Source organism: Erpetoichthys calabaricus, chromosome 16 (genome assembly GCF_900747795.2).
Source record: "Erpetoichthys calabaricus chromosome 16, fErpCal1.3, whole genome shotgun sequence".
In the NCBI taxonomy this organism is placed as follows: Eukaryota; Metazoa; Chordata; class Cladistia; order Polypteriformes; family Polypteridae; genus Erpetoichthys; species Erpetoichthys calabaricus.
In genome coordinates, this window is record NC_041409.2 from 59,732,198 (window position 1) to 59,757,744 (window position 25,547).

At 39.4% G+C, this 25,547-nt stretch overlaps 1 protein-coding gene and 1 long non-coding RNA gene across 2 annotated transcripts; both read right to left on the minus strand.

The window, feature by feature from the left end:
* Positions 1–940: 940 nt before the first annotated feature.
* LOC127526038 (uncharacterized) lies at positions 941–3,247 on the minus strand. The gene is made up of 3 exons (XR_007933670.1): positions 2,512–3,247; positions 1,488–1,618; positions 941–1,394 (listed from the first exon to the last, which is right to left on the minus strand). It is a non-coding gene; the product is annotated as an uncharacterized LOC127526038 (long non-coding RNA).
* A 1,491-nt stretch (positions 3,248–4,738) lies between these two features.
* wdr89 (WD repeat domain 89) lies at positions 4,739–19,080 on the minus strand. The gene is made up of 2 exons (XM_028821870.2): positions 18,857–19,080; positions 4,739–8,691 (listed from the first exon to the last, which is right to left on the minus strand). Exon 2 carries the CDS (start codon positions 8,655–8,657, stop codon positions 7,500–7,502), a length of 1,158 nt encoding a protein of 385 aa, XP_028677703.1. The 5' UTR covers positions 8,658–8,691; positions 18,857–19,080; the 3' UTR covers positions 4,739–7,499.
* Between the last annotated feature and the right edge of the window lie 6,467 nt (positions 19,081–25,547).

Genomic DNA, 25,547 nt, shown 5'->3' on the forward strand with positions numbered 1-25,547 from the left:
AAGGGCCTTGGTCAGGGATTATGAATAAAAATCCAATGGTCATGCTCCCAGAGCTTGAGTAGTCTTTTGCTGAGATAGATGAATGTGTCGATAAGGACAACCATCTCAGTAGCTCTCTAATCTGGCATTAATGGTAGAGTGGGTAGACAAAAGCCACTCTTCAGTAAAACGCCTGTGCCGGCCTGCTTTAACTCCGAGAGGATGAGGAAAAAGATTCTCTGGTTTGATGAAACAAAAACTGGACTCTCTGGGTAGAACTGCTCATCACCTGCCTAATACCATCCCTATGGTGAAGCATGGTGGAGGGAGCATCATGCTACGGTGATGCGCATCAGTGGCAGGGATAGGGAGACTGGTCCAAATTAAGGGAAGGATGGAGAGAGAGATTCCTGAAGTGCTCCAGAGTGTACACAATTTCAGAGTGAGGCAATAGCTCACCTTTCAGCATGACAAAACATAAGAGCATGGAGTGGCTTCTGGACAAATTTTTGACCATTTTTGAGCAGCCCATCCAAAGCAAAGACTTGAATGCCACAGAACATTTGTGAAGAGACCTGAAGATGTCAGTTTACAGATACTTCCAATCCAGCCTAACAGAAGCTGAGAGGATCCGCTAGGAAGAATGGGATAAACTGCCCAAATTCAGGTTTGCAAAACTTGTAGAGGCTTATCTTAGACGACTCGAAGCTGTAATTGCTGCCTGTTTCTCATTCAGAGATACAGTACTTTTGAAAAGTACACAATAAGATTGTTCGTTCTTTTTTTTTTTTTTCCTCTCCTCTTAGGTTGGGTTATGACATGGTCCACTACAAGATTCTGCCTTCTTGGCTTACCTCTTTCTTTTTGCCCTCCTCTTATCCTAACTGCCAGTCTTCCTCAGCCTTGTGCAGCAATGTTCCTTGCTATTTTTACCAATGCAACATGTTCACCTGCAATTCCTTTTTATTTGTACTTAACAGTCTGCATGCTGGGTAAACCATCGAGTTAACTATTGTTGACATGAGATCATGGAGTGTGTTTAACCAACAGGGTGTGCTGAGCTGTTTTATTTCTAACTTGAACACAGGAGATTTCTTCAATGACAAGTTTGCCTAATAAAGAACACTGTTAAAAGTCTTGGAAAGTTTTAATTTATATTTGTGTGGAAGAAATGGAAACGTTCTTACAGTTTTGACAGATGAGTGTCTCTTTTTGCCATATTGACATCTTTTTATAGCTCTTTATTTTTATGGTACAGCATTTTATATTATGGAACAGTCAGTCAAGATGAAAAGAGGAAGGCCAAAGAGGAGGTTTATGGCTGTGGTGGGGGCGGACATGAGGGCAGTTGGTGTGGCACAAAACAATGTAAAAGACAGGGATAAAAGGAGACAGATGATCCGCTGTGGTGACCCCTAAATGGGAGCAGCCAAAAGGAGAAAAAGATTTTTATGGCATCACTTTAAGTTCATACTTAGAAAAATATTATATAATAATAAAATCTATACAGGTGGTGCAAGTGGTACTTCTGCTGCCTCACAGTAAGGAGATCATGGGTTCACGTCCCGTGTCCTCCCTGCATGGACAGTACTTTGAATAGTGAGAAAAGCATTAGACTTCAGCAGAGCAAGAGGTCCATCTGGACAACAAAGACATAGAGAAGCATCATGAAGAAAACCTGGAATGGTGTTGCACTTACCTCTGCCTGACCATCTGATTCTTGCAGGGATTTCTTTTTAAGAAATTATATTCAGTGTTATCTGGAAAAGAAACTGCGAAAGAACACCATGATCTTTTAATGGTGCATTCAAAAAGAGATCAAGAATTAAAGTTTATTTCTGTTACCAAAGTCCTCAAAGGATTATTTACTATGATTTCTTAAAACACAATTATCCATTATAAGCAGTTTACTTAATCAAGAACCAAGGCTGCTGCAAAATATTCTGTACCCAAAACTCTGGAATGACATATTTTAAAATTTGTGTGTGATTCAAAATCGTTCAGTCCAATGAAGATGCCTAATAGGAGTTGCCTCCCAGAAATCAAAGGAAACACACATGAGGACAGACATAACTGAGGTTCCTGTTACTCAACACAAAAAGAGGAACAGCAGCCTAGTTGAGGACAGAGGGCAGTAGAAGATTCCAGACCGTAACAGTTCTCAAGTCCACCCCTGCTATCTGTCATCATAAAATCATTCCATGTGAACTTAGAATATGAGCAATATAGTAACTTAATAAAACAATGCACTTTGTCACATTCAGGGAAAAATTAACTGGAGAAATTAAGAAATAATATTTATATTTTTAATTAGGCACTTACAAATATGTTTCACCTGGAGCTTATAAATGCTATATATTGCATACAAATGAGAAAAAAAGAAAAAATCAATACAAGAAAAGCAAATTATACTTAATATGCATATGAAGAACAAAATAATTGCAATCGAAAATAATTTATCCTCCCATTCAGCACAATGGCACAGTAAATAGGATTGCTGCCACGTTACTTTAGTGTGCCATGGGTTGGTACCTCTTCCAGGACTGGCTCCTCTGTTGTTCTCATTGCTGCAAGGATATGATCCCACCTTTCACTCTGCCATTCTGTACGGGAATAAAGCACATTGACAAAATGGATGGACAGCATTTATTTTGACACGTTTTTATATCATTACAGACTAAACTGAAATGCATTTAATATAAGCAAAAATAAGCACTGACAATGATCAAGTAGGGAACCAAACATTTACATCAGTTTTTCTCTTGATAAATACACTGGCTTGACCGAAGAATCTCCTGCTAGTGATTACAATGTACAGTGCCAGTTGTAGTGGTATGTCATTTAGGGATTATTTTAGAAAAACATTCCCAGACCATGACAGTAGCACGCCGTGCTTGAACCTTGCAAAGCAGTACAACTAGAACATGCTCTGTGTGTTGGTCACCTAGTTCTACTGTTGAGTTATCTGCTTACACATTACTGTTCCAGAACTCCTGTGAATAACCAGGTGCATTTTGGCAAACTTAAGGCGCTCTTTTTAGTGAACAAGCTCAACTAGCTCTGTGTTAGGTGTTGTTGAGGAGTCAAAATCAGTGTTTAGGTGGACAGGGTGTGTGCATGCTTTGTTTTTTGTTTTTTTAGCAAGAGTATTAAGCTAAAGCAGGCCAATCATAACTAACTTGATGAGCTCCACTCGCCCCATGACCATACAAATAAAATATACTGAAATCACAAAGACACATTTAACACATAAACAATAATGTTAACATTGTCATCATTTTAGTTTGTTTTCTGTCAAATGTGTATGTACTATTTATAGTCATATGAAAAAGTGTGGGAACCCCTCTTAATTCTTTGGATTTTTGTGTCTCATTGGCTGAGCTTTCAAAGTAGCAACTTCCTTTTAATATATGACATGCCTTATGGAAACAGTAGTATTTCAGCAGTGACATTAAGTTTATTGGATTAACAGAAAATATGCAATATGCATCATAACAAAATTAGACCGGTGCATACATTTGGGCACCCCAACAGAGATATTACATTGATACTTAGCTGTACCTCCTTCTGCAAATATAACATCCTCTAGCCACCTCCTATAGCCTTTGATGAGTGTCTGGATTCTGGATGGAGGTATTTTTGACCATTCGTCCATACAAAATCTCTCCAGTTCAGTTAAATTTGATGGCTGCCGAGCATGGACAGCCTGCTTCAAATCATCCCATTTTCAATGATATTCAAGTCAGGGGACTGTGACGGCCATTCTAGAACACTGTACTTCTCCCTCTGCATGAATGCCTTTGTAGATTTCCAACTGTGTTTTGGGTCATTGTCTTGTTGGACTATCCAACCCCTGCATAACTTCAGCTTTGTGACTGATGCTTGAACATTATCCTGAAGAATTTGTTGATGTTGGGTTGATTTCATCCGACCCTCGACTTTAACAAGGGCCCCAGTCCCTGAACTAGCCACACAGCATGATGGAACCTCCACCAAATTTGACAGTAGGTAGCAGGTGTTTTTCTTGGAATGCGGTGTTCTTCTTCCGCCATGCAAAGCGACTTTTAGTTACGTCCAAATAACTCAATTTTTGTCTCATCAGTCAAAAGCACTTTGTTCCGAAATGAATCTGGCTTGTCTAAATGAGCATTTGTATACAACAAGTGACTTTGTTTGTGGTGCAAGTGCAGAAAGGGCTTCTTTCTCTTCACCCAGCCATACAGATGTTCTTTGTGCAAATTGTGCTGAATTGTAGAACGATGTACAGATACACCATCTGCAGCAAGATGTTCTTGCAGGTCTTTGGAGAAGATCTGTGGGTTGTCTGTAACCATTCTCACAATCCTGCGCACATGCCACTCCTATATTTTTCTTGGTCCTGCCAGACCTGCTGGGTTTAACAGCAACTGTGCCTGTGGCCTTCCATTTCCTGATTACATTCCTTACAGTTGAAACTGACAGTTTAAACCTCTGAGATAGCTTTGGTAGCCTTCCCCTAAACCATCATACTGAACAATCTTTGTTTTCAGATCTTTTGAGAGTTGCTTTGAGGATCCCATGATGTCACTCTTCAGAGGAGAGTCAAAGGGAAGCACAACTTGCAATTGAGCACCTTAAATACCTTTTCTCATGATTGGACACAACTGTCTATGATGTTCAAGGCTTAACGAGCTAATCCAACCAATTTGGTGTTGCAAGCAATCAGTACTGAGCAGTTACATTCATTCAAATCAGCAAAATTACATGGGGACCAACATTTTTGCACAGCCAGTTTTTCACATTTGATTTAATTTCATACAACTAAATACTGCTTCACTAAAAATCTTTGTTCGGAAAGCACCCCAGTACTCAGATGTTCCTAGGAAATGAAAGACATATCACTGTTATCTTTTTTGTTGAAAGTAGAGTCAATTATTATGCAGGCTGAGAGGGGTTCCCAAACTTTTTCATATGACTGTATTTTTACTTTAAATGTCAACAAAAATGTGATTTAGCCATTCTCCAAACTTTTGTATGGAACTATATAGTGACATGGAAATATGTCCACATTGGTATTAACAACACATAGTCAGTAGGCACATTCATATACTCCATTTTTATTTTCAAGCTTGCTCCCTACACACAATGGAATACAAAAGAACACCTATAAATAGGCTCTGTGCATTCAAACTGGTTTGCGCAGCTCTTACCCCTTTCTGTCAGGTAGGTTGACTTTATCTGTCTGTCATTCACAGTGCTTAGAAAAGGTTTATTGTTATACAATGAATCACTGTGGAATTAATTTGGGTTTTTTGACATTAATCAACAGAAAATGACTATTTAATGTCAATATGAAAACAGATCTGTTCAGAGTTGTCTAAATTAAATACAAATATAAAACACAAAATAATTATTACATAAGTATTCACCCACTTTAATGTGACACTCCTCAATAATCATCAGTGCAACCAATTGTTTTGAGAAGAATAATGGGGTTGTCTGGGGATTCCACTAATCTGAAAGGACCAATTTATGACAAGTCAGTGTGATGGCCTAACATCCACTATGAAGACAAAATACGGGACGGACATAAGAAAATTTCCAAGTGACTTAATATCCTTTGGAGTCTAGTTAAATCAGTCATGAAGAAACAGGAGTATGGCACAGCTGTAAATCTGCTTAAGGAAGACCATCCACAAAAACAGAATGATTATGTTAGAAGACTTGTGATGGAGGCCACCTAAAGACCCTTGAGAACTCTAAAGGAGTGGAAACTGCAGTGACTTAGTCTGGCGAGACTGTGCAGGCAACAACTGTTGCTCAGGTGCTTCATCAGTTGCAGCTTTATTGGAAAGTGGCAAGGAGAGCTCTAATATTAAAAAAATACGTACAATATCTCAGCTAAAAGTTTCCAAATGGCACATGGGTTCTGTGGCCTGATGAGATCAAAATTGAGCTTTTTTGGCCATGAAGACTAAATGCCATGTTAGATTACAGCACATTTTCAAAAGCACATACTTCTCTGCAGCAGGCCCTGAAATGGGAAATCTTCCAGAGGAGGTGAATACTTTTTAGGAGCACTTTCACAAAACTTGTTTCCCTTTACCTTCAGTGGTTCTTCTTTTCAGCACTATCTGTCTCTATTTTTAACATATTTCCAACAAAGTCTTCAGTATTCAGTCCAATTTGGATCAAATATTTAATACATAAATAGGGTGCAGCTACTGTATCCGTTATCAATGTAACAAAAAAAATGTTACTTTTATTCTAAACACTCCTGCAACATCTAGAATAAACCGTGTCTATTACAGAGTTCATATTGCTTTGAATGACTGCTTGTCTCTTATTGCACAACCTAGACAAGTTAAATATATATATGGATTTAAATTATTTTATAGACAACATTTGGATAAAATTGTAAGTGGCTTCAAGTTTTGAGGAAAGTTTTTTTTTTAAAGTTACAAATGATAAAAATTATCATGTATTTATGAGTAGGTGACCTATACTTTATTGGACTACTTTAAAATAATTTTAATTTTTCCAATAAGCAAGCTTCATCATATTACTATTATAAAGCACATCCATCCATCCATTTTCCAACCCGCTGAATCCTAACACAGGGTCACGGGGGCACCAACCCACCGCAGGGCACACACACACACACCCACACACAAAGCACACTCACTAGGGCCAATTTAGAATCGCCAATCCACCTAACCTGCATGTCTTTGGACTGCTGGAGGAAACCAGAGTACCCGGAGGAAACCCATGCAGGGAGGACCCGAGAAGCGAACCTGGGTCTCCTCACTGCGAGGCAGCTGCACTACCACTGCGCCACTGTGCCACCCCTATAGAGTACATACAAATCCAAAATCAGGTTGTAAACTGCATATTCTAACACAGTGATCAGTGTGCATATACTTTATGATTTCTGCTACTTAGGTATAAACTTCAATTTATATAAACAAAGAAAGTCACTAAAATGCATACACAAGGACTATAAAACATAGCCATGCAGTCACTAATTTCAGCTTATATGAAACAAATGAGATGTGTATTATCTCAAGGGACATTAGAAAGATGCAATCAGCTTTGTCTGGAGTCAGGCACTCTAGGAAAGCCTAACTAATTTACTCAAACAAAATAAGTGGAACCTAAACAAACTGAAAGGACATCCTTTTTAAATGAGCTATGTAACACAGCCTGTTGCAAGCATCATCACCACCACCACCACCACCAAAAGCTTAGGTTCCAGTTACTACATGATTTTAAACATACTTAAACAGTACACAAAACGCAGTATGGCTTTTAAATAAGCAAAGTATTACATTGGCAAGTACATAGTTTTCTAATTTCATGTCAATAATCTGTAAGTAGCAAATGCCATATTTTAAAGTTGAAGTCCTCTGCCAGATCTCCAATAGCAAAAGCCCTTATTCAAGTTATATTTATTGCTTGATACTGAAAAATAAACATTTCAGGTTTACAAAAAGGACATTTTGTTTTATTTAAATGTGTTGTTAATCATAATTCAGCTTCTTTCATATCCGTTTCTTGCTAAACATTTTGTTGTGCACTCTTGTTTGCTGTTGGACTGAAGAGGGACTCTTTAGAGATTCTTTCTTTGATACTGAAAGCTCCACAGCTCCTGGCCTCCAGAGAAACAGCTGTGCATCTTCTCCTCCCGTCAGGAGAGAATGATCTTGTGTATCCCAGTGAAGGCAGCGTACAACAGAAGAGTGTGCATTTTCCAAAGAGCACATGTGTTTTAAGCCATCTTTGCAGCACTCCAGAAGATGAATCTTCCCTGTATTTGTTCCACCCACAATGACTAACTTCTTGGCTTGTTCGTGGTACAGACCCCCAATTAAATAATCTAAATGACTACCAGGAATTTTGGTAGACTCTCTGGCATCCTCAATTTTCAATAGTGTTATGGTTTCTTCTGTGTCTAGCTGGGCGAGGTCCCACAAAGCAAATGCTTCATCATGAGACAGGCAATAGATCTGATATGTCTCTCCGGCCCAGTTGGTGAAGCTTACTGAGGAGTCCAAGTTGCACGTAGCCAGCAAAGCACTGTCCTCCGTGTCTTTTGCAACATCAAACACATTAACAAGTCCATCAACGGATCCAGAGAGTAGAAAATTTTTATTGCTGGGGTGAAAACAAATCTGTGTGATATCATCATTATGTGACTCCGAATAAACACCTAACAATGAACCACCTGGGGCGCACTCTTTCCTAGAGGCCCGCACATCCCAGAATACCATATAACTGTCCTCAAGCACTTTATCAGTGCCTGCACAGATTATTTGATCTTCACAATTTATGTCAAAGCTAGTGAACACATGAGAAGGATGGCTCTTAAAGATGTGCACTGCTGAAGCTCCAGGAGTGCGTACATCCCAGCACCTTATCGTACCATCTGAAGAGGCCGAGTACAGGAGATTACCAGAGGTTTGTGAAAACCTGACTCCACAAATTGGGCCAGAGTGTCCCAAGTACTGTCCAGTTTGTCTTAATGTCTGCTTGTTATATAGACATACAGAAAGATTAGAGCATGCAACAGCAACTGCCTGACTCCCAGGTTCCACTGCTGTTGTCTGGCAGTCAACGTGCAACATGTATGTAGGGTCTTCGGCACTTTTCGACCTTTTAGCAATTGATAAAGTTGCAAATTGTTTTTCAAAGTCCTCCATGATTCTGGCCGATGGTCCCTCCAAAAGCAGTTACCTTATAAAAAACAAAACAGATGACATATGAAATAAAAACAACCAAAGGAGCAGTCAGCCTGTTAACTTTTGTTAATATTTGCATAATTGTTAAATTTCTTGCATCTACAATCTTTTAAAGGTTAAATTCTTAAATGTATCACATTCAGAATTCATCAGGAAGCCACTGATTGGCTACTAAAGAAATAAATAAAAATTGCCACAGTTCTTTCTATTCCTGACTAAAGTAATTATTTTATTTTACAGACTACAAGCTTATCATCAAAATCTCTTTTCTGGATACTGTGGGTCAGAATGACACTCATATTTATTACAAAATGTGTTTTGCAACATCCTGCACCTCCTTCTCTTCAGTCCCCCACTAACTGGGGTTCAACTGCTTTATTGTGTCATCTTTATTCATTAGTGATTATTTTCTTTGTGTTAGTATTAATGTTTATTACGTGCAGTATTCTTTGTTATTGATTTTGTATGTATACGTGTCTGTGTTTCATTCCCTGTGTTTTGTGGGTGGTTTTATAAGAGGTATGGCCACCTGCCCATCAAAGCAAGGTACTGCCGTCAGCACTATAAAGGCAGAGTGTATTTCATGGTGCCTTGCAGTTCTCTGCGAATGTGCTCTGGAGTTGGGGAGTTCTTGTCTCTTTTGCTGTGCTTTGTGCTTTTTATGATCTTTCTGCATTTTTAACCTTGTGCTCCGTTTTTTAATTTCTCCATTGAATTAGTCTATTGAGACTTTGTTTACTATTGGATTGCCTTTGTTACAGATGCCAATTTTGCCTTTTGTGCTCTACAGAGTTTCCTTTTGTTATAGAGCATTTTGAAGGTACAAGTATTTTATTTTATAAAGACCCTGTGTTTGATCTTATATCTAGTCGGGGTTTAATGGTAAATCCCCTCTAGTGGACATTTTTGAACGTGCTTTTGGGACTTCAAGTCTTCTTTTACTCTATTCATCCACTTCTGCTTTCTCTTCTCCTATGCTTCCATTACCATGATTCTTTTATCCAAATATGTAGTCTCTCTTCCTCACATGTTCATACAACTTTAACCTTCTTTGCTGTACTTTTCAGATCTATCTCTCCTACAATTGTTATACCTGTGACTCTCTCACTTTTTATTCTGTTCTTGACTGTAACTCCACACCTCTATCTCAACATTCTCATTTATGCTGCATCCAATGTATTCTCCTGTCCTCCCTTTACTGCCCATGCTCAGCTCCATACATCACTGTTGGCCTAACTACCATCCTAGAAACCATACCTTAAACCTTCATCTTGATTCTTTGATAGTATAACACTCCTGATGCCTTCTTCCAATTGTTCCATCCTCATTGCACTCTGTGGGTTATCTCTGCATCCAGTGGTCCAACTTGGGCTACCACAGATCCTAGGTATTTAAACTCATCCCTTCTTTTCAATGTCTCTCCCTGCATGCTAACATTTAAACCCTGATAATAATTAAAACTCAAATATTCTTTTACCATGAAGCAGTCCATGAAATAGTAATTCACTGCTCAAAAATACAGGTCTGTCTTTACAAGACACTGCAGTTGAACAAGCATGCTAAACATATTGATGTGCTAAATCATCCAAATTATATGTTGAATGACTCCAATACTGTAACAGTATTAAATGTTCAAATCCGTTTACATCTATGACTTAACAGAGAAAGCAGAACTTCTTTAGCTCAGCTAGTTAGGTCATTAATTTGGTCAATGTGCAAAGACACTAAAAACACAATTCCATGAATGTGAGCTCATTTAAAGGATGAGGAGAGATAAGCACTAAGGGTTACAGAATGATTTCTGAAATGGGGATATGTTTTACATTTTAACAACATATTTAAGGTATATCAAGAATAAATGTGTTTGAAAAGTGAAACCGTCATAATATTATAGTATAAAGTATACCTACAGCGCATATATAGCTGATTCTCTGCACCGTTAGATGTGCATCTGTGTTTGCACTGCTTGTCACTTATTATCAGCATTTGGATACAATCAAGGGAGAAAACTGTCTGCAAGGATCCAGTAAATGAAAGTTAAGAATTTTAGCAATGACAAAAACACACATTTCTGAATTTCTTCTAAATATAAATATCAAGAGTGCCATGTTTTTCTGATTGCAGAATAAAAGGCAGTGGGTAGCTAATTACACAATTACATCAGTCCAAAGTAAGGCTGTGCAGACACAGTGCTAACCAAGGACTGAACTTGAACCACTAGTCGAAACAGTGTTTGTTCAACAGAAACACTGCTAAGCACAAGCAATTTCACCCAAAATACACAAAAAAGGGTGTACCGATAAAAAACAAAAAACAAGATTTAAATGCTTTGAAAATAATGTAATATGATTTTCAAACACACCCCCCACCTCACCCCAAAAAAGGACCACAGATCCTTCAGAGGTTTGTTTTCTCCCAAAATCCTGAACTAGAGTTTTGTTTTCATCTCCGATATTGTCAACTGATCATTCCTTTTGTCAGCTGAATCTATCTATCTAGCTTTATTCTGATTATATTTAATCAATTTATGGATCTTGCGCCTAATGCTGCAAACCTACAATTGGGATTAAAGAATGGATGGATTTATGACTTTATCATATTACTGTCTATTTAGCTTGTGTGTTATATTGGTTAATCTATCAACACATCATAAGGGTATCCTCAGTGAAAAGTGCTATCGAAGCATAAAATTAACTGAGCTGATCTGCCTCCCACTGCGACACATAAACATACAGTGCATCCGGAAAGTATTCACAGCGCATCACTTTTTCCACATTTTGTTATGTTACAGCCTTATTCGAAAATGGATTAAATTCATTTTTTTCCTCAGAATTCTACACACAACACCCCATAATGACAACGTGAAAAAAGTTTACTTGAGGTTTTTGCAAATTTATTCAAAATAAAAAAACTGAGAAATCACATGTACATAAGTATTCACAGCCTTTGCTCAATACTTTGTCGATGCACCTTTGGCAGCAATTACAGCCTCAAGTCTTTTTGAATATGATGCCACAAACTTGGCACACCTATCCTTGGCCAGTTTCGCCCATTCCTCTTTGCAGCATCTCTCAAGCTCCATCAGGTTGGATGGGAAGCGTCGGTGCACAGCCATTTTAAGATCTCTCCAGAGATGTTCAATCGGATTCAAGTCTGGGCTCTGGCTGGGCCACTCAAGGACATTCACAGAGTTGTCCTGAAGCCACTCCTTTGATATATTGGCTGTGTGCTTAGGGTCGTTGTCCTGCTGAAAGATGAACCGTCACCCCAGTCTGAGGTCAAGAGCTCTCTGGAGCAGGTTTTCATCCAGGATGTCTCTGTACATTGCTGCAGTCATCTTTTCCTTTATCCTGACTAGTCTCCCAGTTCCTGCTGCTGAAAAGCATCCCCACAGCATGATGCTGCCACCACCATGCTTCACTGTAGGGGTGGTATTGGCCTGGTGATGAGCGGTGCCTGGGTTCCTCCAAACGTGACGCCTGGCATTCACACCAAAGAGTTCAATCTTTGTCTCATCAGACCAGAGAATTTTCTTTCTCGTGGTCTGAGAGTCCTTCAGGTGCCTTTTGGCAAACTCCAGGCGGCTGCCATGTGCCTTTTACTAAGGAGTGGCTTCCGTCTGGCCACTCTACCATACAGGCCTGATTGGTGGATCGCTGCACAAATGGTTGTCCTTCTAGAAGGTTCTCCTCTCTCCACAGAGGACCTCTGGAGCTCTGACAGAGTGACCATCGGGTTCTTGGACACCTCCCTGACTAAGGCCCTTCTCACCCGATCGCTCAGTTAAGATGGCCGGCCAGCTCTAGGAAGAGTCCTGGTGGTTTCAAACTTCTTCCACTTACGGATGATGGAGGCCACTGTGCTCATTGGGACCTTCAAAGCAGCAGAAATTTTTCTGTAACCTTCCCCAGATTTATGCCTCGAGACAATCCTGTCTCGGAGGTCTACAGACAATTCCTTTGTCTTCATGCTTGGTTTGTGCTCTGACATGAACTGTCAATTGTGGGACCTTATATAGACAGGTGTGTACCTTTCCAAATCATGTCCAAGCAACTGAATTTACCACAGGTGGACTCCAATGAAGCTGCAGAAACATCTCAAGGATGATCAGGGGAAACAGGATGCACCTGAGCTCAATTTCGAGCTTCATGGCAAAGGCTGTGAATACTTATGTACATGTGCTTTCTCAATTTTTTTATTAAATTTGCAAAAACCTCAAGTAAACTTTTTTCACGTTGTCATTATGGGTTGTTGTGTGTAGAATTCTGAGGAAAAAAATGAATTTAATCCATTTTGGAATAAGGCTGTAACATAACAAAATGTGGAAAAAGTGATGCGCTCTGAATACTTTCCGGATGCACTGTACATTTCAAATACAGGATTTACTATACTAGACAAAGCTTAAGAAATACATACAATGGCTATTATACTCTGTAGACCAGGCATGTCAAACATGCGGCCCGCAACAGAAACCTATGCGGCCCGCATGACAGATGCTAGTTAGCACTGAACTTGTACAAAATGATTGATTCAATCACAAACGATAGTATTCTGCATCTTCGGTGTTACTTATTGACTTTTTACTTCTACCTTCTGACAAAAGCGCGTTTTCCCATGGCATTACGGTACCGGAAACGTCATCAGCTAGTATAGCCATGAGCCTTGACAAGTAAATGAGCCGCAGCGTCACAACTGAAGTGCTAGGCTGCAGCAGGGGTGGCCTTAGGCATGTGCAAACTGTGCACCTGCACAGTGCCGCCAAATCCCAGGGGCCGCCACGCCAATATATATTGAATATAAAACAGAAAGAGAAAATAACGACACAGTTGACGGCAATGTGGCCGAAAAACATTGTGTTTCTTGTTAATTAGTACGCTGTATTTACAAACGTCGCTAGTGTCGGAGCAGTAAGCTATATGTAGTATTATAATGTTTTGCCGTAATGAGAACATCATGGGTCGCCACTTGGTTTTCAAGTTACGGACATGAGTATATAGAAGCTTGTCATGAGCACGGCGGCTATGCAGTGTCCGCAACGTGTGCATAAGATACTGTATTGACATTGCCAGGCGAAGGGGCCACCGATTCTTTCTCTGCCCAGGGCCGCCACGAGCCTAGAGCTGCCCCTGCTAAGGCTACACTACTGACTGGGTTGCTGAGACTGGCCACTGGGCAGAACTGACCATCATGAGTAGTAATAGCTCGCATATTTTCACGTTTTTTTTGCTCTAGTTTCATGTAATTTTGTGCTAGTATTGTAACGAACAGTTAGTGCAGACTACAGCTGAAGATCTGAAGTGGACGCGAGAAGTTGGTGAGTTGTTTATTAACATATTTTTGTGATTTTGAGTTTGTAAAATTATTGTAGGTTAGGTGGCTTTTTGCATACCGGCTTATTTTACAATATAAACTTTGAAGTAAACTTAGTAAAGTTAAATTAGATTTTTGGAGGATTTGTTTTCCAACTTGAATTACTGAGCAATGAACTCAGTGAGCATTTTCGTAATTTCAGTTCACACAAACAGGGCATTGCGCTGTTCTCTTACAACGTTGAGAAATCGCCTGAGAATATCCAAATGGAATTGATTGAAGTGCAGTCAGATTCTACAAGGGGGCTCCGCCCCCTGCTCGCTTCGCTCGCCTACCCCCGGTGTTTTGAACCCGTGCCCGCTGGGCAGCCACGTGTGAGGATGACGCACGTTTAACACGGAGCGTTCGCCCATGCCACTCTGGGGCCCCCCCACTGTTAATACGGAGCTCCGTCCGTACTATTATGCGGTGCATTGTGGACTACTGCGGACCCCGTAGTGTTTCCCGTTTCAGTTTGTATTTCGGTCAGTCGAGGTTTTGTTTTTGAAGCTTTTGAATTCCGGTCTTCATTATCTGTAACCTGTCCTGCGGTGGGTTGGCACCCTGCCCAGGACTGGTTCCCTGCCTTGTGCTCTGTGTTGGCTGGGATTGGCTCCAGCAGACCCCCGTGACCCTGTGTTCGGATTCAGCGGGTTGGAAAATGGATGGATGGATTATCTGTAACCTGCTGTCCATGTGTTTGGCACCCTCGTTTAACCTGTTTATGATGTTTTACTTTGCTTTCTACTCTGTCTTTCATTTCTGATCTCGCTTTATTCTGCTTTTGTTTCAATGACACCTGGTCCGTGGTGAATATATTTTCCCTTTTTCGAGTAATAATTTTCATTTGTTTGCGACACTGTGATGTTTATCATACTGTTAATAATGCATCACTGTAATGTGATTTACCTATGCTGTATAGTTTGGACGTGTGAGGATGACGTATGTTTAATACGGAGCGTTCGCCCGTGTCACTCTGGGTCTCCCCACTGTTACTACGAAGCTCTTTCCGAACTATTATGCGGTGCATTGTGGAGCACTGCGGACTCTGTAGTGTTTCCCGTTTCACTTCGTATCTCGTTTAGTCGAGCTCTTTCTTTTTGGAGCAGTGCCTGCCTGGTTTGCGGCATTTCAGACGCACGTTGTAGGCGCCTGCGTTCATTAATTATATCCAGGCAGGCGCGTGTTTGTATCTCGCTCACTCGAGCTGTGTCGTGTTGAATCCATGCCTGCTTTGCGTACGCAGTTTGAGACATGCGTTGTAGGCGTCCACGTTCATTAGATCTGTCCATGCGGGCTCGGTGTCGAAGCTGTGTTAGTTGTTGAGCTGTTTGGTTTTGGAGCCGGGACAGTTTTGCTTCCGCGGTTTCAGACGCGTGTCCGTATCATCTCGGGTTTGATGTATGAACCTTTGTGGACTCCGTAGTGTGTCCCGTTTCACTCTGGGGCGGGGCGTTGACTCCTCTTGTTTTACTATGTCTCCTCCTGCGCCTTGACCATGCATTAGTGCCACTCACAATATGGCGGCGACGTCTGCGCCTTCCGTATTATGTCGGTTTTTACCATGCTGTGTAGGTTATTTCTGACCTCGCTTTATCCTGCTTGCGGCATGTCAGACGGTTCGTAGTCTTTCTCGTTTTACTCTGGGGAGGGGGGCTTTGTTCTGTAACCTGCTCTCCATGTGTTTGTCCCTGTTCATTAACCTCTTTATGACGTTTTACTTTGTTTCCTACTCTGACGGTTCGTAGTCTCTCCCGTTTTGCTTTGGTGCTTGGGGGGGGGGTTTGGGGTTGCTTTGTGTGGCACCTGCGCACTATGTCTTTTGCGTCCACGGGCAGGTCCCTGCGTCCATATCCGGTTTACCATTCTCGTTTAGTAATATGGATTCTGAAGGCAAAATACAACGAAGTTGGTGTGCCAGGCTTGTATGCTTACCTGCCACCCTCGTATGTGCAGATCCGTAAGTTGGCATCGAGAGTACTGTCTATTTTTGGAAGCACTTACCTTTGTGAGCAATTGTTTTTGTTAATGAAAGCTACCAAATCCCCACATCGCTCAAGACTTACCGTCGAGCACCTTTCATCCCTCATAAAAGATGCAGCTGCACAAGATTTCAAGCCTGATATTGACGAACTGGTTACTAATAAGAGATGCCAAGTGTCGGGACAAAAGAAATAAATCTCACACACTGTAAGGGTCCTATATAAGCAATGAATATAATATAATGAATATCAATCATCAAGACACTATATAAAAGCGGTCGGGATTGTCCTTCCATCCCGTGAGTGCAAAGCGTAGCGGTATTCCGCTTATCACAGACTTACTACTTGCGGTGCGAAGCGAAGCGATGTTTCTGGTGATCCCATCGTTCCCTTGCTTTTGTGCGCGATGCGCTGGAAAAATAGACAAAATTATGTCTCTGGAAATAATTAATGTTGATGGAGTACAAATGCCTCACCACGTAGTAAATATCAGGGGAGATGGTGCTTGCTTATTCACATCTATAGCTTATTTAGTGCATGAAACTCCGTCTTTAGCGGTACAGATTCGGGCTGACATTGTACGACATGTTTTAAGTAATTGGTCAAGGTTTCAGCCAATTACAATGATGCCGTCAGGAATCTCTTATACAAATGAGCTTCAGTATCTCACTGAAATGTCAAAGTCTCAAACTTATGGTACCATTTCTGAGCTAATGGCAGCGGGAGAGTTGTTCCCCTATGAGTTTCAAGTATATTATTATGGAGTCCTACACTCCAAGTTTGGAAGGCACTCGAGGGGATAAAAAAACGTAGGTTTTCGGGAGATGTTATGAATGGGCACTTTGATGTTCTTATTCCCTACACTTACATGCCTGATGTACACATGGAGCGCACACAAATTGAGGATAAAAGTCGGTCACCTTAAAAGGAGGGTGAGCCTAGTAATATAATAAGGACCTAGCTAAGAAGTTAAGACTCTAATTCTACACTGTTGTATGGAGACTGCACGGAAATAAATTGCTTTTCTTTAAACTTTAAGTGTTACATTTTTTAAAGTTTTCAGTATTGGAAAGAAAGCTACAGTAACTTTGTATATTAGTATTTGTTACAGTATGGCCAGCTGACGCACGTATGGCAGTCGAAGCGACCCACCGATGGTAGTGAGTTTGACATGCCTGCTGTAGATCACAAATATAGACTGCTCACAGCCAAATGAAAATACTAAGTACATGGAAAAAGTACCCAACTGTACAAAATAATTATCCATCCACCCATTATCCAATCCGCTATATCCTAACTGCAGGGTCAAGTGGGTCTGTTGGAGCCAATCCCAGCCAACACAGGGCACAAGGCAGGAAACAAACCCCGGGCAGGGCGCCAACTTAAATGAAAAATATGAAAAAAATGAAAATATTGCAAACACCACCCATACACGTGTACACCATATTATACAAAATGAAGGATTTGAGCAATGTACACATAAACCTAAAGCACAAAATGAAATATGTTTACAGTATTTACAATACTAAAATCAGTACTACTCTTATATACTGGAGTTAACACTGAAACAATACAAAACACTGATTGTTATAGCATCCAAGAAGAAAAAAAAAAAAAGTTATAATGCAAAGTGTATTTCAACCACAAAAAATGTCTATCTATGCTTGTCCAAACTTTGTGAAAACCGCGTTATGCACGAAAAGGTTAGTTTAATGAATTACAGCAACACAAATAATTACATTTATATAGAGCTTTTCTAAACTAATCAAATCACTTTACACTGGGAGAGGGGAACCACTTCTGTCACCATCAATGTGTAGTAGCATCATCTGGATGACTCGACGGCAGCCATTCTCTTAGCTATTAGGCGGTGAAGGTGAAAAAGAAAGACAGGCAAATAAAGACAGGGAATGATTAGTAGCCAGAATGACCAGGCCGTATTTAAAACTTAACCGGGACACTGGGGTACACCCTACTCTTTTTGAAAGACGCCCAGGATTCCTTTAGTACCACAGAGAGTCGGACCTCAGCTGTACGGCAAAATGTCCCCAGTCACTGTACCGGGGCATTGAGATCTAAAACCCACTGCTGGACTTACCAACGCCTATTCTAACAGCAGCCCAAGTCTAAGTACTGTCTGGGTCCAAACATGCTTGGCTTCCGGTGGATTACGTGTACTGAATTGAAGGTCGTGATTTATTTTGTCATTTGGCTACAACACTGGACTTCTATTAGGATTTTATTATCACTAGCATGCGATACATTTCGCTTAATCAATCCATCCAATTGAATTGACTGGCCACCCACTCAGGTTTCTTTTTATAATCACAAAGTGGTCAGGTATAGATTGCAAACAGTCTAATATGTCTGTTTTGGAGATGTGGGAGGAAACGCTGAATACCCAGAGTGACAACATCTGTACACGAAATTCCACGTAGACAGGACAGGTCAGGTGAGGTGAGGTGAGGTGAGGTGCTGAACCCAGATCCTTTCAAGTCCCGTGACATCAGTGCTAGACACAGAGCTATGGAGCTATTATTGCATCGTTTATAAAAAGATTTCAATCGAAGGATGAGGTGGTAGCTCTTTAGCCTTTTTAAATTTCAGCTATAAAGTAAAAGACAGAAATGAAGCGCGAAAAAACTAAAACAATCTGAAACTGTTAAGTCAACCAAAACAGATTTTCAAAATAAATATCTGATGTTATTAATATAAAATTATGCTTTCACTTTGTAAAAATTACAAACTTTTTTTTTTTATTATTCGAATATGTACAGCAACCAACTGCTTAATGAAACAAACGATAACTTGACAATCTTATTTACCTACCAGACCTCCAAAACGTGCACGGGGGGCACTCTGGGCTGCATAAACCCTCCTCTAAGCATCACGAATCAATTGCCCGTCAAGAAACCGAACCAATACTCTAAGCGTTCCTAACTGACTCAAAACATTTTGAGTCGTCAGTTAAATTGTGTTATCGAGATTTTCCTATATTGCTTATTAATGTTAAAAAATAACGTGATTAAGTAGCATTATGCTAGTGTTTAATTTGCTTATTTCTAGTTTAATAACTTTGTTCACAACTATGTATCCGGACGGGTGAATGTAGCAGATGCACAGAGTAAGAAGTCACGTGGTACACACTCTCGCGACATAAAAGTGGACAAACTGCGATTTGATCCTTATTCTTACTTGTTTAATAGCTTTGATATGTAGTCAATAAAAGGAAAAGACGCGTTTTAAAATCGTTGTTTAGTTTGCCGGAATACTTTTCATTTTATGAGTTGTCTTTGAAACTTCCATGTAATCTTTTTTTATGACATTACTGAACTTATTTTAACACTCTGTAATTGAGTCGTGCGCTTTCCTCTATTAAGCAAATTCCGATGTAATGAATGCTTGGGTGGACAGTCTTTCCAGTGTGGCATAATATTCAATCCTTTTACGTCAGATTTATTCAAAGAAGAATCAAAATAATACGTATTTGTAATTGAGTAATCATCATTAAATGAAGATAATTATTAAACTTTAGCTTGCTTTACCGATTTTGAGAATGAGTAAGCCGATTAGAAAATCGAAGAATGGATGAGTTATGTTTATTTGGTAATTTATTAGGAAAAAACATTTGTAAGAATTATTTGTAAGCAGTTAAGATATTGGCATTGTGACCCATCACATGCTTTTTGTCATTTCTTCTATTTTGTGTTATTTCATTATTAAAGTGTTTTACGTTTGTCCTCACCAGTTTTGTTCGTTGCTTAATATGAACATTATAAATCGCCTGCACAGTTTGTGAGTTGTGATCCGTGCATGCCTGTCATCACAAGATGAGTAAGACAAAGGAAATGTAATGTTTATCACTGGTGTATCACTTTTTCCTTGTGTGTTTGAATTTCTCATTCCCCCAGACTGAGAACGTTTGAGTTGTTTTTCTTTGAAGAATATTGTGCTTTCATTAAATACATTTTATCAATAGCCATAGCTCCCCTTTTGAAGTGCTTGTGATGAAGTCTGCCCACACAGTTTACATGAGAGCCTGATGGAGTCATCTAGCATAAATAGACATTGAATTGTCTGTATTTCTGAGCTTTTTTACTCATTATGATTAGATTCTTTTCAACTAATAGGTTTGCTGTCTTTGGATCCTGGACCAGTCACTGTCTGTATTATATTTGCACCTTCTCCTCTAGTCTTTTCTTTGGATTTTCTGGTTTTTCACACATGTGTTCATGTGCAGGTCATATTGATCAGGAGGTGTGTGCGCCTGCTGTCTGATGAACTATGCCCTGCTGGGTGCCTACTTCTCATAGGATAGGCTGTGACCCTGGTTTCGACTGAGTGTTTTTTTTTAAAATGGAGCGCTGTGTATATATAGCTCCTTGTATGTACACCCTAATTATATTTTTTGTATTTGGATTTTGTTCTTCGTGTGTGTTTGTGATTTTAATACTCCTCTGCCTGCTTGATGTATCTGTGTCGTTTTACCTTTTGGTTGTGAATATTTTCTGTTTTGTTTGCATCTCCTTAATTCCACTGCATGTTGTCTGTCCCTTTAATGCATAGCCACGTCCATTATGTTTGTGAATGTCTCCACTCTAAAAGCGAATAATTTTGAGTGCAGAAGAGATGTGGAACATTTCTTTTAGATAATGTGAAGAAAGAGTGACTCCAACGCACATTAAAATATAGGCCATGTGTCTAAAGAGTGGTGGCCTCCATGTTACAGGCTCTTTTTCAGTATTTACTTGCTAACTCCAGTTTTGCCCTCCTCTTTTGGTGTTTAATACTATGAGTCAGATTGGAAATACAATTTCATGTGAGCTCCCTACAAAATGATAACTCCAAGTCGGATGATTTGTAAAAACAGTGCCACCTGAATTAGCCAAGCTGTGGTGTATCATTGACCTCTCATCTCTTTATATAATATAGAATAAAAAGAAGATTAGTCAGAAATTACATTTTTTGTTCAAATTGTATTTAGAGTGATACAATATACAGTATAATGAAAATATGCAGCAAAAGCTAAAAACAAAACTGCTATCTGTCTGTGATGTTCTATTCACAGTTATAAAACCATTTAAACGAGATAAGCAGTATCTTGTACTTTTTTGATCTTTTCACGTTCGATTGCCACTTTTTCCAAGTGCAGGATCATTGGCAGTAGCAGTGCCTCGTTCAGCAATATTGGGTACAAGACAAGAAGATACCATGAAAGGAATGACTGTCACTGAATGCATTCACACACATGCCTGTGCTAAGCCACACTTTATCATGAAATAAACTGAACACAATTAAACAAGGGACCATGTTACATTTTAAGTGCTGTTTGAAAAGGAAACTTTTAATTACTTTAGGAACTAGCAAAGCTATATCCATGCTTATGAGTTTTCTTAAAATGATTATTATTTGGAAAACAAGTCAAATGTTTATTCAGTATTAATCAGTATTCACATTATAATTCTTCTTAGGTTACCACTATTGGGCCCCTTTATATACAGTAAATAAAAGGTAAAGTAAAACTTCCTGTGAACGGAAATAGCACAAAAGTTGATACAAATCTGTTTTTTACCTAATACTTGTATGCAAAATTTGGTTGACCTAAATGAAAGTGTCTTGAGCATGGGAAAGGCGCTATATAAATCAAATGTATTATTATTATTATTAGTCATTTAGCCCGTTACAATAACGGGCGCTAGAACAGTAGTGCATAAACATTAGTAGGAACAGTCTATATTAAATGGCAAGGGACTTTGACCTCATTCTTTTTGTTGGTTGTATTTTTCTTTCTTTCAGCCTTTCTTTTGTTGATGTTTACTTGCTGAGCTGACTGTTCTTCGTGGGCTGCCGCCGTGTATTGTGTGTCTTTAATGTTCTGTGACAGTAATACTGTCTTGTACGTACGCTGGCTTGTACGTCCGTAATATACCTTTAATTTTCTCTGGCGGTAATACAGATATGCACGTCGGTAATATGCCTTTAATCTCCTCTGACAGTAATACTGGCTTGTATGTGGCTGTAATATGCGTCACTGTATTGTGTACCTTTAATTTCCTCTCGCAGTAATACTGGTTTGTATTTCCGTAAAACGCCTCTAACTTTCTCTGACAGTAATATCGCGCATCGCACCGTGCCCAGCACATGCGCACTTCACCAGAAGACACACACACACAGACACCTGGACGCACAAAGGGATTTTATTAAAGAGGATTATTATTACTCAAGTTATCGTGTTTACCCACACACAGAGACATAATTCCAAAAATGGTATTTTCAGACTTGGGATGTCTAAAATGTCGAGATTCATCAAAATCTCAAAATAGAATTTTTGGAAGATTCCAATACTTTCCTTATACTTCGAATATGAGAAAGTCAGGGAGGTCTAAAACATCGAGATTCATCAAAATCGCGACATCAAATCTTTGGATTCTCGTATTACGAGAAAGTAAAAAAGTATCATACCAGATATAACAGTTCTAGGATTATGCAAATGTAGTAATGCAATACTTTTTTTATATATATATATTTTATTAATTTTATTGTAATCATTCTGTACAAATAAAAAAAAAAAATAGGATTGAAAACAAATCAAACCCCACCCCTGAGAAGGAGAGCATGACCAAAGGAGTAATACTTAAAGCTTGTAAACATGCCTAAATTGTTGAGTTTAATAGAGCAATAAAGATCAATGGAGAAGAAAAAGAAATGGGGAGAAGATTATTTCTTCTTATTCTAAAATATTATTGATTAGATCCTGCCAGGTTTTGAAAAAGTTCTGTACAGATCCTCTAACTGAGAATTAGATTTTTTCCAATTTCAAATAATATAAAACATCAGTTTCCTACTGACTTAAAAGAGGAGAGTTAGGATTCTTCCAATTTAACAAAATAAGTCTGCGTGCCAAAAGTGTAGTGAATGCAATCACCGTTCGTTTGTCCTTCTCCACTTCAAATCCATCTGGAAGAACACCAAACACAGCTGTTAGTGGGTAATGCAGTACTTAACTTTAAATTCAAAAGTGCCTTGCTGTTAAGAAACAAAATCTACCTATCTAAATAATTACTCCGTAAAGTTCCAGTTTTATAGCCTAATAAGCTGTGAGAAAAGAGAACATGCTTCTATTATCTCTTTATACTGTAGGTGAATACAGAGGGGTCCAAACTGTGTGCATTTAGTTGAACTAAAAACAAAGGGGAGGGCCCAATAAAGGAAGAACATAAAGTACAAAGGCAAAAGTTGAACAAATCCAGCTGTTGCTTTGTCTGCACCAAACTACATACGCTCTTGAATCTGGTGGAGTGTCTTGCCTGCGACTCCAGTCTCCCTCCAAGGGTGAGGTCAGCCTTGCTTTGCTCATAAGGACAAAAGGCTGTAGGACCAAGCAGCCTTGTACCCTTCAGCTCTGTGAGGCTCTTGAAAGATCAAATCTGTATTTTGCCTGCCTTCTTTCATTCCAAGATAAATGGAGAAAGTAAAAACAATTTTCATGTTTGACATTTATCTTTTTATCCATCTTTTATTATCTGACTTACTTATTCCAATTAGGTGTCCAAAGGAACCTGAATCTATGCTGGCAGCACTGGGTACAAGATAGGATACAGTACTGCAGAGGGTGCCATTCCATTACACGGCATACTAAGCCTAGGCCAATTAAAACCATCCAGTTAGGCTAGCCTTCACCCTTCACATCTTAGAGATCCATCCATTATCCAACCCGCTATATCCTAACACAGGGTCATGGGGGTCAGCTAAGAGCCAATCCCAGCCAACACAGGGCGCAAGACAGGAACAAACCCCGGGCAGGGCTCCAGTCCACCACAGCATCTTAGAGATGTAGATTGAAAACCCATACAGGCATGGGAAAAACATGCAGAGTGCAGCAAAAAAGTGACCAGGCTGGAGTCTGATCCCAAGACTCCAAAGCTATGCTGGCCTGTTATGAGGTAAGTCCAATTAAGGAACAAAGACAAAACTTCATTTTCTAACTGACATTTCCAACCACAGGCATTATTTTTTACCACAGTTCTTACATAACTGTTATTTCATTCTCTGATTTTGTTTCTCAACCTCCCTTATGCAACCTGTGTCTCTAACTTCACAGCCTGGGTGAGTTTTGCTTGTTTTTGAATATTCACAAAGCAAAGCCTACTTCAGATAGTCTAGGGTTCAAGGACAGCTCTGAAGTGGATAACACAAAACGAACAATATTCTGGGATTTTAGTTTCTAGTGGCATTTTTTAAAAAACAAAATAAAAAAAAAAAAAAAGGTATTGTACCATTCCACGATACGATATAGGCCTAAATATTCTTACTGCTTCTTGTTTGGAACTTTTCTGTGAGACACTAGCATAAATGAACCTTCATGGCTATGAGTACCTGAATTCAACATTTGGGAGTCCATCGTCCATCGTCTTTGGACAGGCTTTATTGAACATGCATTTCTGGTCAGTGCCTGACTTCTGATGCCATTATAATGACATTTAGTGCTGATTTTTTGGGGCCTGGTAAAATGCATTTTTTTTTCTAATTGTAATTTTAAATAGAATAGTTTCTTTAGCAGATGGGTAGCACGATGTTCAGTACAGCAACCTCACAGACAGGTTTTCTTCCAAACTTCTGCCTTTTTTCAGCATTGCAAAAATGTCCATACTTTCTTTTTAACTCTTTTTTTTTTTTGCATTACAGGAAGGCAGAATCCTCTCCTGACAACCACAAACTTTAGGCAGAAACCAGGCCTACATTTCGCCAGAAAATGAATTACTGATTGTATATTGGCTTAATTTGAGCAGATGTTCACAAGTGACTATACTGGATCGGACTGGAGAACCCATCTAGGTTTGTTTCATGCAGAGAGCTTTCTAGAATTTCTTTGATGGCCTAAATATGGATATATGACTCAGGCGCCGCCGCGAGTGGCAGCCTTTCCAGCAACTCCGTGTATGACTTTATTTTTTTACTTTTTTTCTGTATTTTTCTCTATTTCACTGTTAACTCCTACCACTTTCTGTTATGTGGACTAGTTCCCTGGATACTTTTTACACTTTTTTACTACTCTTTACTACTTGTGAATTTCCCCTTGGGATTAAAAAACTATCTATCTATCTATCTATCTATCTATCTATCTATCTATCTATCTATCTATCTATCTATCTATCTATCTATCTATCTATCTATACGCGTTCCGAACATGAATATATGAATCGCAGTTGTAATATTTTAGAATGGCCACAAGAGGTCACCATAAGACTTTTTTTTCCATTTTGAAGTCGCGTAGGACTTGGGCAATACACAGTTAATAGCGTTCTTGTTATTAAAACGGAGGCTGGTTGAAGGATTAGTTTAATACCTGTTTTCAGTGTTTTATTTAATGAGTACGATAAAGATCCTCTGGTAATCCGTGCTACCACACAAACCCAGTGTCCTCAGTTTTCAATCTCATACCTAGTTATTGTCCATGCTGTTTTCACTTGTTCTCCCTATGTCAGAATGTCTTCCTTCCACGTTCTCCTTACCATATCCC

Coding starts and splice junctions, on each gene's coding strand:
- wdr89 (XM_028821870.2), bottom strand. CDS start 8,657: ATGGAGGACTTTGAAAAACAATTTGCAACTTTATCAATTGCTAAAAGG.